Genomic DNA, 16,738 nt, shown 5'->3' on the forward strand with positions numbered 1-16,738 from the left:
CTTACAAGATGGTTAAAAATAAAATTCATGTGATAGTGACGCATTTTCTATTTTTAAGACAGTTCGTTACTTAAATTCAAATAAACTCCGAAAATCTTTTATACGTTTCAAAACTCTTATGGAGGTTGCGATAGCGATGGGGCATTTTTGTGAAATTCATGGCCCCTGCATAGTTATGTGCACAGACAGAGCAAAGGAATTGCCCGAAGTACCCCCAGCTTCACTTAATGTCCCCATTTGTGATGCTTGTGAATCTGTAGATTTAGACACCGCCTACACTTGCCAGGATGGAAAATGTTATTACATTAGCACACGCACTTCTCTTTGTGATGATATGGCACATCTTCTGCATGAGGCAGTTGTAAAAAGCCTCAGCGTTGAAGTAGGTGGGATAATTTTAGTCTATTAAAAGTCACAGAACGTTTTTAGGTAGTCACTGAAGAAGACAAAGACGAAGGGACGATGTATTTCGGAGATAACACCAAAGGTCATTTTATTACTCATTTGTTTACGGTAAAGGATTCCTTATCGAGGGGTTTTAAAAGAAAATACTGCATTGTAGTTCGAGGTCAACATCAAGTAAGTTAAATTAGAGTAAGTTGTTTCGTTTATAAGTGATATGTTTGTTTAGTCGCTAATTATTTCAGATGCCTTTGTTACACCACTACGACTTTATTGAAAAAAATTTGAAGCAAATAAGTGGTGAATTGGTGCAGAAAGCAAACCAAATTTATGAGGAAGAGAAACCTTTAAGGGAGAAGCAAACAACATCGGGCGCTACTAGAAAACCTGTGCTGAGGTCCCTCAAAGACCTTGTAGGTGAACCAAATGTTTTTGTGCACCTCCATTTGTGGTTTGTGTTCTTGTTAAGAGCCGAAATTTATAAAACTATACCTCATAAAGTGCCTGAATGTCCAGTGGATTGCCCAACAGCAAAAGAATTGAGAAATTTACAAAAAGAAATGCCTCAGGAGGTTTTTCGAATAGTACTGTACTGTATCTTAACGGGAATAAAAGTAGATGCAGAAAACACAGAAACAGTACAGTATTTCCAACAACTCCTACCCAAAGATTTTGTGTTGCCCACCACAGGCACAGTATGCCGTTTAAGCAAATCGGACGGCATTTGGAATGCCCAATTCAAAGGAAGTTTACCCAAAACTATGCCTAGAATGTACACATTAGTTGAAGAAGCTCTGGGAAACCCAAATCTACCCGATTCCGCTCTCAAGTATTACTTGATGAGTATTAGTATGCGTTGGTTCAACATAGCGTGCGTGATTGGCTGGGCTACAGGGCCTTGCGACCAGCTCATGCGGTCTTTAGGGGTGCACAAGTGCGACATGCCATTGCTGTCTTATTGGATACCCCAGTGCAATGCTTGCGTCAAATTTGCCGAGGCTGACTGGTTTAACAGAGATAAGAAAGAAGAGGTGCCTTTAAATTCTTGCTAAATTGTTATGTTTTAAATATTTTTAAATATAAGGCTATTTATTTTTCACTTAGTTTAGTATATAATTTATCGATCAATTTTTTATATGTAATTACGAATTGAAAGAAATAAATATTTGGAAAATTATATTAATTACGGTATAAAACAAAAAACCATACAACTAACCAAATTTTAAATAAACTTCTTACCCTTTACACGAATTTTCAATTACACTTTTAATAAAATTAATTCGTCTTCTGTTTATTTTTCTTTTTAGAGTGTCTGTTATTTGTTCCACCTGATTTAGACTTTTTAATCTTCTGTGTTTCATTTTTTGTAGGGCCAAATACATCTCTGTCACTTAAAACATATGTCCTTTCTTCACTTGCATTATCACTACACTTTCTAACTTTCTTCTGTTTCCCTGCTTCATTTCGTCTTTCCTTACTACCGTCCGCTGTCCTTTTCTTCTTTTTCTTGATTTTATTATGTTCGTCAACTTCGCCTGTTCTGTTATTTTTTATTTTCTTTGTTTTTATTTTATCATACTCAGCTTCATATTCCGAATTTTCATTGTCGCTGCCTTCTTCTTCTACTGTAACTGTAACACTACTTTTCTTTACCGGTTTTTCTTTGACTTCTACAATCTCTAAAACTTCTTCATCTTGTTCTTCTTTTATCTTCACAGTGGGCGCAGCTACTGTTAAGCAAGTTATTCGGCATCCCGTGTTGTACTTGGAGAGCTCCTTTAGTTCCATGTTCCACACCTTAATTTCGCCATTACTAGAGGCTGATACGATCCACTTTGAATACTTCGTCAGAGTTTTCACTCTGCTGTCATGAGCTTTTTGCAAATTCTTCGTACATTCATTAATTTCAATCAAAGCTATCTGTCCGTCTTCATATCCAACAATTATTTGATATTCTGATACCCATATACAACTGCAAATTTTTTCATCATGTTCAATTACTTTTAAGATTCCCCCAGTTTCGATGCTCCAAATTTCAGTATATTTGCCTCCCGATAAAATAAATCTAACTCCGTCCTCAGCCCAAACGATCATATTTAAGCTCCTAGCATCTTTACTTTTACTGTTTAGATTTATCGCATAAGCTTGACGGCCCTTAACTAAATTCCAGGTTCTCAAACTGCAATCAGCACCGAGAGTAAGTGCCAATTTACCTGAAGAATGTATGGCAATATCTAATATAGCGGAACCTTTATGTGCTTTTGCCCAAGTTTTTTCCAGTTGCCAGCTACCTACTCGCACAATGGCTAATTCCCCATCGGCGCTGCCAGATATAAGGTGAGAATGATTATTCGTGAATTGTAAGCAATTTACGGTGGCATTATGGTGACTTAACATGCAATGCTCCTTCCGTAGTCTTAAGTTGTACACTATTATTCTGTCATCTGCAGCTCCATCAGCTAAATAATGGCCTGATGCAGCTACACAACGTATGCTGCTGCTGTGGTCATGGATTGCAAAACTTTGAACGAGTTCCGTTTGCTAAAAATCAAAGCATTGAAGCTAATTGAACGAATGTGTGGTAATAATAACTTACTTTTGATATAAAATGGAATCCCAGTAAAAATTCCTCGTAGGTACCAGCTATTATTTCAAATTTAGTAGTTTTCATTGTCGAGGATAAAATGAGGTTATATAGTTTAAACTGTGCAGACTGCAGACACAGAAGATATTTTTTGTTCCCATGTTGGTACTATTAAAAATGTTTCTGCTTCTTCTTCAAAATTATTCCATTAGAAATTGCTCTCAATAACCATACTCGCTAATAGCTGTACAATATTTTTACTACACTATTCTTTTTTCAATTTTTATTAAAGGTACCAATGAAGTGTTTTTCCAATTCATAATAAAGGGAACATTTTTTGAACAAGGTTTATTAAAAAAAAATTATAATCACATGTACTGTATCCTTAGGTATTTATTTATTAACAAAAGGGAATACAGCAATTGGTGTACAATAAGTATTAACTTAAGTCTACTTTTTGTATCCGCATGAGCGCCTACGTCCACGAGCTCTCTCAAATTTACGTCCTTTGGAACGTACAAGCGGTTTAGTGTGACTGTGTGGCACACCAGGCGCTAGTCCGAAGTGCTTTGCTGCCTCACGGGCATTGCGTCTACCTTGCATCAACACCGTTTTAGAGCCAGTTGGGGCTCTCAGAGCCAACTGATCGAAAGTGATTACTTCACCACCTAAAAACACGTCTTAGTCAACCTCTATCCCCTTTGTCATAGTTTTTAAAAACTAATTCAAAGTTGTATATAAAAGCTTCTAAATATAAACGTTATACTATTAAACAATAATTAATTGCAAACATAGATGAATTTGAAAAAACTTTTTTTTTCAAAAATTCCAAAAACGGGAAATGCATAATTGTAAATAAAAAAACGTATATCAAAAATACTTTAGCTATGAAAATAGAAGGAAAAACAATAATAGTGTACTTGCCTGCTTTAAGGATTCTAGCACGGGCGGTTTCAGTGACACGTAACGCACAAACCGACAATTTTGGGACCTCAAAAATTCTGGAATCGTCAGTCACAGTACCTACAATAACGGCTGTTAATCCTTCGCGTCCAGGTTTACTCATCAAACGTACAACCCTTGCTAATGAAATCGGGGGTCTGTATATTTTGCTCATAAACAATCTCTTCAGTATTATTTTATTGAATTTAGCGTCCGTACGACGAGCTAAGTAGCGATACAACTAAAACAGATATTTATAATTATTTTGAAAAATACTAAACTTAAATAATTACCTTTACAAGAAGTCGTAGATATACATCCTGACTTTTAGGTTCTGTACGTCTAACCTTACGGTCGTATTTATGATTAATATCGATACCCTGAAAATAAAATAAAAATACTACTTATTGTGGCAGCTACTAACTGTCAACGATCTTAAAATTCATTTAAAAGATTAATTATGTTAGGGATGAATAAAATAAAATGGAATTTATTGAAAAACTCACCATGTTCGACAAATTATAAAAAAGAAGGGAAACAAGGACAGTGTGTAGGAAGGGGACAGAAAAGCACTTTAGTGTTAGGATTTTTCTTTATTTGTGTTGGTACGAAACTGAATATTACTTATCACCAACAAACCAAATTTCCCTAGGATAAAAGGAAAAGAAACATGAAACCACTGACCTCTACTAAAATATGGATTATAGTTACGCTGTTACTGCTACTGCTTTGCGTATTGCTTAAAAAAGTCTTCAAATTCAAGGGCAGGCAGCATATGATTCTGTGAATTTAATTGCAAATAATGGAAATTGTTGAAGCAGAAAACCAAACTGCTTCTGTACAGTAATTACCAAATTTTATAATTTTTTATATTAAACAGCATGTCAGTTAATAATTTAAATATTAGAAGGTTATTGAAGGAAGACATAGATAAACCTTCCAAGGAATTGTCTATATACCTCTTAGGAAAAATCTTGGTTCGAAAACTGGAAGGTGATACAATTCTTAAAGGTCGAATAGTGGAAACCGAAAGTTACTTGGGTGGAGAAGATAAAGCTTCAAATACATACAATGGCAGGCAAGCAGTTCTGATGAAATTAAATACAATAAATATTAATACATTTTTTAATTATAAAGACGAACTGCAGCCAATGAACCCATGTATATGCCTGCTGGTACGACTTTTGTTTACATGACTTACGGAATGTACCATTGCATTAATATTTCAAGTAAAGAACCCGGTGCAGCGGTTTTATTAAGAGCCCTTGAACCCTTATCAGGTATAGAAGCCATGCAAAAATTCAGAGGTGAAACTTTTTTAACAAATTCTGGTATATTGCTAATAAGCATTTTTCTTTTAGCTCAAAAAATGAAAAGCAAGAAAAATGAAATAAAAACATCGAAACTTTGCGATGGTCCATCGAAACTCTGTATCTCTATGAATATTACTAAGCAGAATTTAAATAAAGTTGATGTAACAGACCCAGAAAACAGGGAAATCTGGTTGGAAGACGATCCTGAATTTGAGAAGGAAAACATAAAAATTGTTCATACTTCTCGAATAGGAATCGCCTCGGCAGGAGTGGAATGGGCATCTAAACCTTTAAGATTTTATATTCTAAATAATGATAGTGTAAGCAAACGAGATAAGGTCGCTGAGGAGGATTTTCATTCTGATGTTGACACATCCTGAAAACCTGTTAAACATTTTTTTGATAATTGTTTTTATGTAAATAAAATTTTAATTTTTTTAATAAATTGTGTTCTATTTCCTGAAACAAAACTAGCTTTATTTTCTTAGATATGAATTCGAATACAAGTATTTTATAAATTTTATAGAAAAATATAATACTTATATGCTTCCAAATCTAAAAAAATTTAATAAAACTAATTAAAACAGGATTAAATATTTAAAAATGTTTTGTTTTTATCATTCAGCTAACTGTAAGTTGATCTAAATCGTCTTACTTTAGTTCCAGTTGGTGTCGAGCGATGTCCCTTGTCTTTCTGGCACACCCTGTATATTTTTATTGAAACGAACTGGATTTGCATTCGTGTTTCTTTTTATACACCACTTTCTTTTTTAATAAAATAGCTAAAGTTTGAATCTCAAATTACCCTCTGTTCCTTGGAACGTAAAACCCCAAGTAAGTTGATCACTTAAATGGAAATACCGGAACTGAAAGCCCATTGGATCAGATAAGAACAGAAAATATTAATTTGGCAATACTTAAGTAACAGAACATCAGTTATCAGTTATGACAAAGGAATGTTTTAAGTCTGTGGTTGTTTGTTCTTAATTCTTAGGTTATTGATTATAAACAAAATAATTTGTACATGTCTAGAAATAATATTTAAAACAAGGTTAACTGGTATGAATTAATGATTACAAAAATGTCGCTTGAGAAGTCTAACTGCAGACGGTTACTAAAGGAAGATCTAGACAAACCTTGCAAGGAATTAGCTATGTATTTGCTAGGAAAAATTTTGGTTCGGAAACTAGAAGATGACAAAATTTTAAAGGGTCGAATTGTAGAAACTGAGAGCTACTTGGGTGGGGAAGATAAGGGATCACATTCGTACAGTGGCAGGCAAGCAAACCTGATGAATTACGAATACAGAATATTAATATAGTATTTCTTTCTATTACAAGACGTACTCAAGCAAATGAACCAATGTATATGCCTGCTGGTACGGCATATGTTTATATGACTTATGGTATGTACCATTGCTTTAATATATCGAGTAAAGAACCAGGTGCGGCAGTTTTGTTAAGAGCACTAGAACCCATCTCTGGTATAGAAACTATGCAAAAATTCAGGGGTAAGTCATTTACACTTGTAGTGAGTTCTATAATCTGTTTGCTATTTTTTTAGTTCGAAAAGTGAAAAGTATTCAGAATGAAATAAAAACTACAAAACTATGTGATGGTCCATCAAAACTGTGCATTTCGATGAATATTACTAAACAGAATTTGAACAAAATAGATCTAACAGACCTAAAAAATGACAAAATGTGGTTAGAAGATGATCCTGATATCGATAAAGAAATAAGAATTGTTCACACTTCGCGGATAGGAATTGCCTCGGCAGGAGTGGAATGGACAATTAAACCGTTAAGATTTTATATTTTAAATAATGATAGCATAAGCAAAAGGGATAAAGCTGCTGAAGAAGAGTTAGATTTTGATATACATTGATCTCTGTTGTATTATTAAAAAAAAAATTTCTATAAGTAATATTATGTTGTTTTATTAATATTATCTGTTATGAAAAGTTCAGAGACCATCGAAAAATTGAAAAATATTTTGATTATAATTTAATGTCTGAACGAATTAACCTAAAAAACGATTATTGCTCTCACTCCCAGAGTCCAGATTTTTGTAAACATAACCTCATTAAACAAATTAAAATTGTATTAAATGTGTACGTTTGAAATACAAGGCGAATGCAGAAGACTTTTAAAGGAAGATTTCAACAAATCATGCCAAGATTTAGCAATTTACCTTCTGGGAAAAACTTTAGCTCGAAAATTAAAAAGTGGAGAAATTTTAAAAGGGCAAATAGTCGAGACAGAATGTTATTTAGGTGGTGAAGATAAAGCTTCGCATTCTTATAACGGCAAGTATGTTACATTAAATTATTACTTATTATATATGGTATATTATTTTAATGTCTTATATTTCATAAATCCATAAATCGGCCTAACAAAGATTAACTAAACGAAATGAACCCATGTATATGTCTGCCGGAACTTTATACGTTTACACAATATATTTCGGATATCATTGCCTTAATATTTCCAGTATAGAACCAGGCGCTGTAGTTTTACTTAGGGCCTTAGAACCCAGGTTGGGGATAAACATTATGGAAAATTACAGAAGTATATTAACATTTCTAACAAATTTTCTAAATTTATAGGAAATTTAAGTTCTAGGAACAAAAAGAAAAAATCAAGTCACAGGAATTAAGTCCGTTAATCTCTGTAACGGGCCTTCAAAACTGTGTATTGCTATGAATATAACGAAACAAAATGCGAACAAGTTAGATTTAACAGATTTGTTAAATGATCGGCTGTGGATAGAAGATGGCCCTTCTATAAATGGGGGACGTATTGTAAATTCTACTCGAATTGGAATTGGACCATCTGCTGAAGAATGGGTCTTAAAACCTCTAAGGTATTATATCTTGACTAATAAGAGTGTTAGTAAAAGAGATAAAAATGCCGAGGGACATATTTGCAGCAAATAAAGTACCTATTGTTATTTTTCTTCTTTATTTAATAAATATATGTTGAATTTTGTTCACTTTTTAATTTTAAATCAAATTTATTACGAGTATTGAAGCTCATTAGCACATAATTAGTAAATGGTTTCTGATAAGGTAATCAAAATATTGAAATTCAAAATTCAAATTACACTTAGGTCACGAAGTACAAACACGTGATTTGTGAACAATAACTTGTATGGTAATTGTCCCATGACATCTAATGTATGTTAGCTGTTAGGTATGGATTTTGTTAATTGTAAGTCTTAGTCGATAATGTCGGTATTGTTGGTGTCGGTATGTTAGGGTTCTACATGTGTTTCCGAGACTGACTTTTTTCAAAGCTTTGAAAAATAACGGTCTCCATGATTTGTGTGTTGACTGTGTCAGGTGAAGATTATTATTTTGTTGTTTATCAAAAAATTTTTTGACAAATTTGTAAATATCTACCATATATACATCTGTTTTACATATAATGAACTTGTAACTTTACGGAACCGTATCTGATTCGAATACAAACCGTGACATAAAATTCTTAAATATGGTGAAAAGTAAACGTGATTTGAACACCCCTCGTCGAAGGGATTCCTTGACAAAGAATAGGGCCATTGCAAGAACAGTTTCCCGGCCGACCTCTGCCGCTGTACAGGTAGCAGCGGTCCAGCCTGTAGTACCAAATATTAGAGTAGTTGTTAGAGTAAGACCTCCAAATGAAAAGGAACAAGGAGAAAATTGTAGGTAAGTAATTAATACCTTTTATGTGTATAACATTGTTCTACTAAAGTTATAAATTCTAGGATGGTAGTTAAGGTGGTAGATGATCAGATGCTGATTTTTGATCCGAAGGAAGATGCTCAAGCATTCTTTTTTCATGGTGTACAACAGCGAGGACGAGATTTACTTAAAAAATCTCATAAAGATATGCAGTTTATGTTTGATAAAGTGTTCTCGAAGGACTCGAATAATGAGGATGTTTTTCAAAATAGCACACATTCATTAATAAATTCCCTTATGGATGGATATAACTGCTCAGTGTTTGCGTATGGCGCAACCGGTGCTGGTAAAACGCACACGATGACAGGGAAACCAGAAACTCCCGGAATTACATTTCTTACAATGACGGAACTGTTTCGAAAACGTGATGAACTTACTATAGAAAGAGAATTTGAACTTGGTATTACATATTTAGAGGTATACAATGAACTGGTAAAAGATCTGTTAAATCCTGGATCACCCTTACAACTTAGAGAAGATGGGAAATACGGTGTTATGGTGGCTGGTATTAAAGTGCATAAAATTCAAAAGCCTGAGGAGTTGTTTAGTTTGCTAGATTACGGAAATAAGAATCGGACACAGCATCCAACGGATGCGAATGCTGAGAGCTCCCGATCACACGCTGTTTTTCAGGTGTACCTACACATGACCATTAAAGGAACTGGCGAGGTAAGTCGTTTATGATTATATTTCACTTAGTTACATGTATCTGCGTCAATTTAAGGTACAAACCGCAAAACTAAGTATGATAGATCTAGCGGGTAGCGAACGAGGCTCCGCAACCGGCTACGTGGGCGCCCGTTTCACGGAGGGGGCTAACATCAACAAGTCTCTCCTCGCGTTAGGAAACTGCATTAACAGCTTAGCTGATGGTCAGCGGCACGTTCCCTATCGAGATTCGAAACTTACCCGTCTCCTAAAAGACAGTCTAGGTGGCAACTGTCAGACGGTTATGATAGCCAACGTGTCTCCGTCTTCGCTGAGTTTCGAGGACACCTACAATACACTAAAATATGCCACACGAGCTAAGAAGATCAAGGCGAACATTAAAAGGAACGTCGTCAACGTGGAATTGCACGTCGGGCATTACGTAAAGATGGTGGAAGACTTACAGAAGGAGAATAGCTCTTTGAAAATACAGCTCAACGACGAAAAGAGTAAAAATTGTTGTAACGAGGCCCTGCAAAGTGAATTCGATAAGTTGAAAGCTCAGGTTGATAATATTTGTGTGCAAGGCGGGCGAATTGTCGATGAGGAGCTGAAGGATACGGTCAAATCGCTGGTTCAGGAGAAGAAGGACGTTCTCGAGAGGCAGTTTCAGCTCTTGAAAAGTGAAATGGGGACCAACTTGAGAAGGTACTGTAATTTTTATTTTTTTTGTTTGTTTTTCACGAACTAAACACAATTCTGTACGATTGGTACGTAATAAAGACACAAACAACGTCATATATTCGATATTTTAGGAGGATAAAAGAAGAAATAGATGCTAGGTTGAGCGATGTTTGTACAAACACGCCCGAGAAAAAGGAGGCTCACAGGAAGATATCCAACATGGTGGACCGGTTCAAAAAGCAAGAGACTGCTATAAAGGGCGATATAGCGTTGACCGAAACCACAAGGTTGGAAGTAGATAAAAAAATTGACGATCTAGTCAAGGAACACCCCGAGCTGGAAACGTTTGTTGAATTAGAGACGAAAAAATTGGAGATTTTTGCCTTGGAGCAACAGGTGAGTCTTGAACTTATTTTTTAGACGCAAATCTATAACTTTAGTCCGATGGACTATATTTTACAAAAATTCTGTCAAATAATTTTACAGATATAATTAAAATACAGACAAATATAAAATAAATAATGAAAAATGGTAAATGAAAAAAAAAATCTGTGATGATATTTTCTAATGAGCTATATTTTACGAAAGTTCGTTCAAATACTTGGACCGTGAATTAATTCTGAGGGATTTTTTTTTACTAATTCGATTCTTTATTGTGAAAAATTGTGTAGCCCAGTTACTGTACTGTACTCCAAATTTTTTATAACGGCATCCATTTTTCTCAAAATTTAGAATTAGGCTCATCTTACCCCCCACTTCAAAACTTATATATGCGCTAGGTGTGCTTTTTGTTCTTAAGGAGTGAAAGCCACCCCTTATTGGAAAAAAAAAAGAAAAAATACAAATTTAAGCATTTTATGCAATCAAATATTTTTTATTTATGCAGTATGAGTAATTTCATGTATTATCTAACATGAAACTTAATGTATCCCAAGTTTTCAACCCGGAAAAACCTTTAAAAACCATCCCTTTGGATGAAAATAATATAAAAAAATTTTTTCAACTTGAAACGTTTTAATCATGCATTGTTGTCAAATTAAAATTGATTCTTTTTATCGATTGCAACTTTTCAACCCTTGAAAAATACCCCTTCTTTCGAAAATAAAATGAAATAAAATGTATAAAATAATTTTGAATTGATTGCAACTTTTCAACCCTTAAAATTAAGTATATATCATAATATAGTGCTGGTTTATTCGAATATACACATACTAAATACGTATATATACAAGAAAGATCTAAATTCTTCAAAATTCTTGTTTAACCTAAATTTTCCTAAAATTATCATCAATACACATTATTTTTTTTACGATAACTCTCTTACTTTTTAAGATTTTTAATCGCACAAAGGCTCATATTGCAGGGAATTGTAAGGGTTACGTGAACTGTTGAGTTGATCTTTTTTTAAGCCCTTCATTTTTACGTTTGAAGGGTTTAAAGGGCTCGAAAAGGGTGGTTCTCTCATTCATATGATAACTTAAAATGGCGATATCTCGATTAATATTAATTTTAGAGGAATAATAAATATAAGCAAAATCATCAGCAACAATAAAGCTAAATTTTTTTACTCTTGTATTTTTTTCGTACACCCTTTAATTTTTAAGTTACAGCATAAAAATCGAATATTTTTCAAAAATTAAGTTTTTTTTCGAAAACATCTTTGTAAGTGAGACAAAGACCCAGAACATATTCTTAGAACATAATTGAAGAAATCTGTAAATGGATTGCATTTAATTTTAATTCTGTCGCCAAAGGCACTGATTTGTTTATTTTTTCTTAAAAAAAACTATCATGTTATTTCGATCATATTTCTGTTAATTTTGATTCTAAAGACTTTTAAAACAGCTCATTTTAAAGGTTTTAAAAATGGTGCAAATAGTTTTTTCCTAATATTTATGGTTTTGGCGTTATTTAACGTTGACTGCTTCCAATTTAATTTTTAGCTAACATATAATAATGTTTAAAAATCCATAACTCGGTTTATATTGCAATTAGAGAAAAACAAAATAATGCCATTAGATTTGTTTTTTTATTACCTTTCATTTTGTTCATTACAACTTTTTCGTTAAATCTAATGGTTTCAGAGTTATTTGCAAAAAACTATCCGAAAACAAACACTTCTTCAGTAAAAAATCAACATTTTCAATGACGCATTACTCGGAAAGTATTGAATTATCCACAAAACTTTATATAACATTTGTTACTTAAAATTGACTCCTTTATCAGGTGGCGGGATTTAGCTAATAAATAAGTAAACATTGATCTGAGTACTAATAAATATTTACAATTCCTTTTATCTTAATTTTTTTCCGAATATCTACTCCAGAAGCCTTCTTTATCCATCCTATTGAATCCAAATGTCTCTGTGCAGTTAGTAGCTAGTTTTTTTTTTACGAACGAATGTGCTCTATTTGTCTGTTTAAGCTCGAAATCGAACAGAGGCAGTCCAGCCTTCTCATGGAGGACCACACGGAGAAATGTACGCTTCTTGAAAAGATGGCGGCGTTCGTGAAACCATGCTACCTTACGCTGAAAGGCCACGGTTTCGTGACGTCCACGCTCACAAAACAATACCAGGAAATAGTGCTGGACTACCAAGGCCGAAAGAACATAAAGTGGGCGCAGATCCCAGATTCCGGCATCGGTTCCTCTTCCACCCTCGGAGACGGCGAGGAGACCAAATCGAACAATAACAAGAGAAAGATAGACGAGCCGGCAGTAGGCACTACCCTGGACAGCACCTTCACCATGTCCATAAACTTAACCCCGAACAAACCCAAAGCGAAAATGTGTGCCGAACAGCTCATGTCAAAAGGTGGGATTGGGTATAATTATTTGGGGGCGTTAGCTTCGGAAATTATTCACGGGGTGTTTTGTTCTGCTACAATTAAGAAAAATTGAAGTGTACTTAAGCGAGTCTTCATTAAATAATTTTTTTAATGAACGTTTTTCGTTGGTTTATTTTCTTTACTAAAAAAAAAAAATTGTTGCGGTAGAATTGAAAAAAATTTAATTCATATTTTTTTTGCATTGAAAGCTTCCGCAGTCGTTGTATTATTTTGTGACGTAATATGTTGTTATATTTTTAGTTTTTAAGCCACCGCCAGCCAAAAGGTTAGTCAGTGGTTTATCCCCTAGGTCGCCTAGGGCTAAGGACAAGGCACTGAGGAGGCCATTCGGAGCGATCGATTCCACAAGAACGGTACTGTCGGCGAAAAGTAAGTCCGGGTTAAGAGGTATGTGTTTTGTCTTTTGCATGTGTAGCCCAGTAGCGATTTGGTGTTGGAAAATTAATTTTTGTGACAGGCTCATCAGATATATCCCACTTCTGATTTTGCTTTTTTGACATTTTTACTTCCTATAAATACATTTAAATAATTCATAAATACAAATTTTAATTTAGTTTATGTTTGCAAAAATATTTTTTTACATACAAAGTGTATTATATTTTAAATAGGGATTGTACTGATGAATAACAGAGTATGGGGTCGTAGTCTGCAGAGTAGTTGATTCCCATTATTACATAAAATATTTAATTTCTGCATGAAGTCTAGTTAAAATATAAAGGATTTACTTTATGGACGAAATTATACAAATTAAAATATACTAGTGTTTAAAGTTTTTCATTTTTAACACTAGTGTGTTAAGTTTTACATATTGCAAACAATTTAAAATATAAACATTTTATTTTATGGACTAGTGTGTGAAGTACTAATTTTATGCACGAAATTATACAAATTAAAATTACGCACTAGTGTTTAAAATGTTTCACTTTTAACACTAGTGCGTGAAGTTTTACATACCATAAAAATCGAATATTTTTCAAAAATTAAGTTTTTTTTCGAAAACATCTTTGTAAGTGAGACAAAGACCCAGAACATATTCTTAGAACATAATTGAAGAAATCTGTAAATGGATTGCATTTAATTTTAATTCTGTCGCCAAAGGCACTGATTTGTTCTNATTTTTACTTCCTATAAATACATTTAAATAATTCATAAATACAAATTTTAATTCAGTTTATGTTTGCAAAAATATTTTTTTACATACAAAGTGTATTATATCTTAAATAGGGATTGTACTGATAAATAACAGAGTACGAGGTCTTAGTCTGCAGAGTAGTTGTTTCCCACTAATACATAAAATATTTAATTTTCTGCATGTAGTCTAAAATATAAAGGATTTATTTTATGGACGAAATTTTACAAATTAAAATATACGTAATTACACACTAGTGTTTAAAGTGTTTCACTTTTAACACTAGTGCGTTATGTTTTATAAACTGTAAACCAAATGTTTAAATTAAAATATAAACAATTTATTATATGTACGAAATTTTACAAATTAAAATATAATTACGCACTAGTGTTTAAAGTGTTTCACTTTTAACACTAGTGCATTAAGTTTTACATACTGTAAACAATATGTTTAAATTAAAATATAAACAATTTATTTTATGTATGAAATTTTACAAATTAAAATATAAATAATTACGCACTAGTGTTTAAAGTGTTTCACTTTTAACACTAGTGCGTTAAATTTTACTACTGTAAACAATATGTTTAAATTAAAATATAAACAATTTATTTTATGTACGAAATTTTACAAATTAAAATATAATTACGCACTAGTGTTTAAAGTGTTTCACTTTTAACACTAGTGCGTTAAGTTTTACATACTGTAAACAATATGTTTAAATGCGATTTGTTGTATGGACTAGTGCGTAAAGTATTAATTTTGTGCATGAAATTATACAAATTAAAATTACGCACTAGTGTTTAAAATGTTTCACTTTTAACACTAGTGCGTGAAGTTTTACATACAGTACAGTGTGGGTAAAGTTAATATTTGATGCACAGTAGTAGAAAAAATTTATCTGTACACTGCAAATTTTTTATGAAATCGTAATTGTTTTAGTTTTTATATTCACTTTAAATAGATGCGTTTTACACACTAGAGTATAAAATATTTAATTCTATTCACTCGTGTATATAAACAATTTATTTATACACTAGTGTGTATAGTCAGTATTTTCGTTATTTGAATTAATTTTGCAACAAAACGAACTACGCTTAATGATACATATTCGTTTAAATAAAATACCACTTTAAATGTATTTCCTTGCAGCCGGCACCAAATTAACGACAGCACAGAAATCCCTAGCAGATCGTCCCCGTTTTAGGAGGTAAACCACACTCAACAGTCACTCGAACGTCCGCTAATCCACGTTTTTTTTTTTCTTCCAGTTAATGAACCGTAACCAGTCGACACCAATATACCTTATATAACGTTATAGTTTGCAATAATTAACATATTTATTTATAATTCTTGCTTTTATATTAGCTTTTCAGAGTTTATTGTAAATAAATCGATTATTTTATATTTTAAGTATCGTTTAACTGCCCGAATCGCGATAGGGCTCGAATCAGATTTTCTTCGGCTGTAGGTCCTTGGCGCGTTAGCTCTCTAGCCCGTACGACGTTTGTAAGCCTGGCACGGTCCAATATTACGAGGAAACCCACGACTAACACTGCGAACACCACTGCGGCACCCAACAAGACCAGCTGGAGGACGTAGTGGGGCATCATGTGGTGGCCGTTGCTCGTCACGATCTCGCAGAAGCGGTGAGCGTGTCCGTAGTGGTTCATATTTAGATTTTATTATAACTTTATTTTGATCTGAGTTTGTAATAATATTAATAAAGATGTATTTTTGTAGCGATCGGTTCTTTCAGTTGTATTTATAAGGTCCGGTCGCGGTCTGGCGGCGTAATTTCGGTGTCTGTCACGGGGGCAGCCGAGCGTTTGAGATTTGTCACGATGCCCGAAGGTATTGTTGGGCGTATAAAGGTTTGGTATAATTAGGATAATTATTGGGTCGGAAATGCATTATTTTGTAGAGAGCCGTTATCGTTTTGTAGAAAACTGGGTTTATTCTAGTTTGACGTGATATGAGGAGTTAACGGCTTAGAATTTAGGCATTTTTTAATACAGGGTGTCCAGGAAATGGCGGGCAGTCTCTTAGATACGGGTAGGCCATGGAAATGTAACAATTTTATATCATTCTCTTGTTTTATTCCAGCTCACCCTGTAGAGTTATTCGCTCTTGAAGCTGAGAGTTGAAGATCGATTTTTAATTGTAATTTTTTCTGATTTTCATTGAATTTGAGTAATTTTTGAGTAAAAGCTGTGTATTTACCGATAACCACATTCGGCCCCAGCATTTTAGAATAAAAATTTTTTTAAAAGTGTCACTATTTCGAGACTTGTAATTTTTTAAGCAAAAAAAAGGTATACTTGTTTGTTGTCAGTACAACAAATGAGTTCCAAGATAAAAGCATTTAACGATAAAGATACTGTATTATTTACGATATATATTTTAATAAAAAAAAAACTTAAAAACAACAATTATTTTGCTGCATAAAATCATAAAAATCACT

At 33.4% G+C, this 16,738-nt stretch overlaps 7 protein-coding genes across 8 annotated transcripts; 5 read left to right on the top strand and 2 right to left on the bottom strand.

Annotated features, from left to right (window-relative positions):
* The first annotated feature begins 34 nt into the window (after positions 1 to 34).
* On the top strand, positions 35 to 1,521 carry LOC108909399 (folliculin). The gene is made up of 3 exons (XM_018713725.1): positions 35 to 382; positions 430 to 579; positions 648 to 1,521. Exons 1-3 carry the CDS (start codon positions 119 to 121, stop codon positions 1,452 to 1,454), a joined length of 1,221 nt encoding a protein of 406 aa, XP_018569241.1. The 5' UTR covers positions 35 to 118; the 3' UTR covers positions 1,455 to 1,521.
* A 107-nt stretch (positions 1,522 to 1,628) lies between these two features.
* Positions 1,629 to 3,111, bottom strand: LOC108909368 (p21-activated protein kinase-interacting protein 1-like). Its single transcript, XM_018713691.1, has 2 exons — positions 2,999 to 3,111; positions 1,629 to 2,943 (listed from the first exon to the last, which is right to left on the bottom strand). Exons 1-2 carry the CDS (start codon positions 3,071 to 3,073, stop codon positions 1,678 to 1,680), a joined length of 1,341 nt encoding a protein of 446 aa, XP_018569207.1. The 5' UTR covers positions 3,074 to 3,111; the 3' UTR covers positions 1,629 to 1,677.
* A 243-nt stretch (positions 3,112 to 3,354) lies between these two features.
* Positions 3,355 to 4,513, bottom strand: LOC108909366 (60S ribosomal protein L18). The gene is made up of 4 exons (XM_018713689.1): positions 4,435 to 4,513; positions 4,222 to 4,308; positions 3,911 to 4,169; positions 3,355 to 3,654 (listed from the first exon to the last, which is right to left on the bottom strand). Exons 1-4 carry the CDS (start codon positions 4,435 to 4,437, stop codon positions 3,437 to 3,439), a joined length of 567 nt encoding a protein of 188 aa, XP_018569205.1. The 5' UTR covers positions 4,438 to 4,513; the 3' UTR covers positions 3,355 to 3,436.
* Positions 4,514 to 4,635: 122 nt separating this feature from the next.
* Positions 4,636 to 5,705, top strand: LOC108909376 (probable DNA-3-methyladenine glycosylase). The gene is made up of 3 exons (XM_018713702.1): positions 4,636 to 5,006; positions 5,066 to 5,235; positions 5,290 to 5,705. The coding sequence occupies exons 1-3, from the start codon at positions 4,810 to 4,812 to the stop codon at positions 5,619 to 5,621; spliced, it is 699 nt and encodes a 232-aa protein (XP_018569218.1). The 5' UTR covers positions 4,636 to 4,809; the 3' UTR covers positions 5,622 to 5,705.
* A 503-nt stretch (positions 5,706 to 6,208) lies between these two features.
* LOC108909380 (probable DNA-3-methyladenine glycosylase) lies at positions 6,209 to 7,142 on the top strand. Its single transcript, XM_018713709.1, has 3 exons — positions 6,209 to 6,519; positions 6,582 to 6,751; positions 6,805 to 7,142. The coding sequence occupies exons 1-3, from the start codon at positions 6,311 to 6,313 to the stop codon at positions 7,125 to 7,127; spliced, it is 702 nt and encodes a 233-aa protein (XP_018569225.1). The 5' UTR covers positions 6,209 to 6,310; the 3' UTR covers positions 7,128 to 7,142.
* Positions 7,143 to 7,326: 184 nt separating this feature from the next.
* On the top strand, positions 7,327 to 8,178 carry LOC108909358 (probable DNA-3-methyladenine glycosylase). Its single transcript, XM_018713675.1, has 3 exons — positions 7,327 to 7,552; positions 7,734 to 7,810; positions 7,859 to 8,178. Exons 1-3 carry the CDS (start codon positions 7,350 to 7,352, stop codon positions 8,176 to 8,178), a joined length of 600 nt encoding a protein of 199 aa, XP_018569191.1. The 5' UTR covers positions 7,327 to 7,349.
* A 523-nt stretch (positions 8,179 to 8,701) lies between these two features.
* On the top strand, positions 8,702 to 15,687 carry LOC108909372 (kinesin-like protein KIF18A). 2 transcript variants are annotated; one of them, XM_018713696.2, is made up of 8 exons: positions 8,702 to 8,931; positions 8,991 to 9,636; positions 9,692 to 10,323; positions 10,431 to 10,695; positions 12,724 to 13,114; positions 13,389 to 13,535; positions 15,427 to 15,484; positions 15,546 to 15,687. In XM_018713696.2, exons 1-8 carry the CDS (start codon positions 8,735 to 8,737, stop codon positions 15,547 to 15,549), a joined length of 2,340 nt encoding a protein of 779 aa, XP_018569212.1. In that variant the 5' UTR covers positions 8,702 to 8,734; the 3' UTR covers positions 15,550 to 15,687. The 2 variants fall into 2 exon arrangements, with proteins under 2 accessions (XP_018569212.1, XP_018569213.1); XM_018713697.2 differs by having other exon boundaries at positions 13,389 to 13,517.
* The last annotated feature ends 1,051 nt before the right edge of the window (positions 15,688 to 16,738 follow it).

Source organism: Anoplophora glabripennis, unplaced genomic scaffold (assembly GCF_000390285.2).
Source record: "Anoplophora glabripennis isolate ALB-LARVAE unplaced genomic scaffold, Agla_2.0 scaffold143, whole genome shotgun sequence".
Classification (NCBI taxonomy): Eukaryota; Metazoa; Arthropoda; class Insecta; order Coleoptera; family Cerambycidae; genus Anoplophora; species Anoplophora glabripennis.

Bases quoted from the DNA above. Each gene is read 5' to 3' on its own strand.
- LOC108909399 (XM_018713725.1), top strand. From the start codon at position 119: ATGGAGGTTGCGATAGCGATGGGGCATTTTTGTGAAATTCATGGCCCC. The intron at 383-429 runs GTAGGTGGGATA...GAACGTTTTTAG, and splicing joins TAAAAAGCCTCAGCGTTGAA to GTAGTCACTGAAGAAGACAA. The intron at 580-647 runs GTAAGTTAAATT...TAATTATTTCAG, and splicing joins TAGTTCGAGGTCAACATCAA to ATGCCTTTGTTACACCACTA.
- LOC108909368 (XM_018713691.1), bottom strand. From the start codon at position 3,073: ATGAAAACTACTAAATTTGAAATAATAGCTGGTACCTACGAGGAATTT. The intron at 2,944-2,998 runs GTAAGTTATTAT...TTTGATTTTTAG, and splicing joins GATTCCATTTTATATCAAAA to CAAACGGAACTCGTTCAAAG.
- LOC108909366 (XM_018713689.1), bottom strand. The intron at 4,170-4,221 runs GTAATTATTTAA...TATCTGTTTTAG, and splicing joins ATCTACGACTTCTTGTAAAG to TTGTATCGCTACTTAGCTCG. The intron at 3,655-3,910 runs GCAAGTACACTA...ACGTGTTTTTAG, and splicing joins TGCTAGAATCCTTAAAGCAG to GTGGTGAAGTAATCACTTTC.
- LOC108909376 (XM_018713702.1), top strand. From the start codon at position 4,810: ATGTCAGTTAATAATTTAAATATTAGAAGGTTATTGAAGGAAGACATA. The intron at 5,007-5,065 runs GCAAGCAGTTCT...TTAATTATAAAG, and splicing joins TCAAATACATACAATGGCAG to ACGAACTGCAGCCAATGAAC. The intron at 5,236-5,289 runs GTGAAACTTTTT...TTTTTCTTTTAG, and splicing joins AGCCATGCAAAAATTCAGAG to CTCAAAAAATGAAAAGCAAG.
- LOC108909380 (XM_018713709.1), top strand. From the start codon at position 6,311: ATGATTACAAAAATGTCGCTTGAGAAGTCTAACTGCAGACGGTTACTA. The intron at 6,520-6,581 runs GCAAGCAAACCT...TTCTATTACAAG, and splicing joins TCACATTCGTACAGTGGCAG to ACGTACTCAAGCAAATGAAC. The intron at 6,752-6,804 runs GTAAGTCATTTA...CTATTTTTTTAG, and splicing joins AACTATGCAAAAATTCAGGG to TTCGAAAAGTGAAAAGTATT.
- LOC108909358 (XM_018713675.1), top strand. From the start codon at position 7,350: ATGTGTACGTTTGAAATACAAGGCGAATGCAGAAGACTTTTAAAGGAA. The intron at 7,553-7,733 runs GTATGTTACATT...TAATATTTCCAG, and splicing joins TCGCATTCTTATAACGGCAA to TATAGAACCAGGCGCTGTAG. The intron at 7,811-7,858 runs GTATATTAACAT...AGGAAATTTAAG, and splicing joins CATTATGGAAAATTACAGAA to TTCTAGGAACAAAAAGAAAA.
- LOC108909372 (XM_018713696.2), top strand. From the start codon at position 8,735: ATGGTGAAAAGTAAACGTGATTTGAACACCCCTCGTCGAAGGGATTCC. The intron at 13,115-13,388 runs GTGGGATTGGGT...TTATATTTTTAG, and splicing joins CGAACAGCTCATGTCAAAAG to TTTTTAAGCCACCGCCAGCC. The intron at 13,536-15,426 runs GTATGTGTTTTG...ATTTCCTTGCAG, and splicing joins AAGTAAGTCCGGGTTAAGAG to CCGGCACCAAATTAACGACA.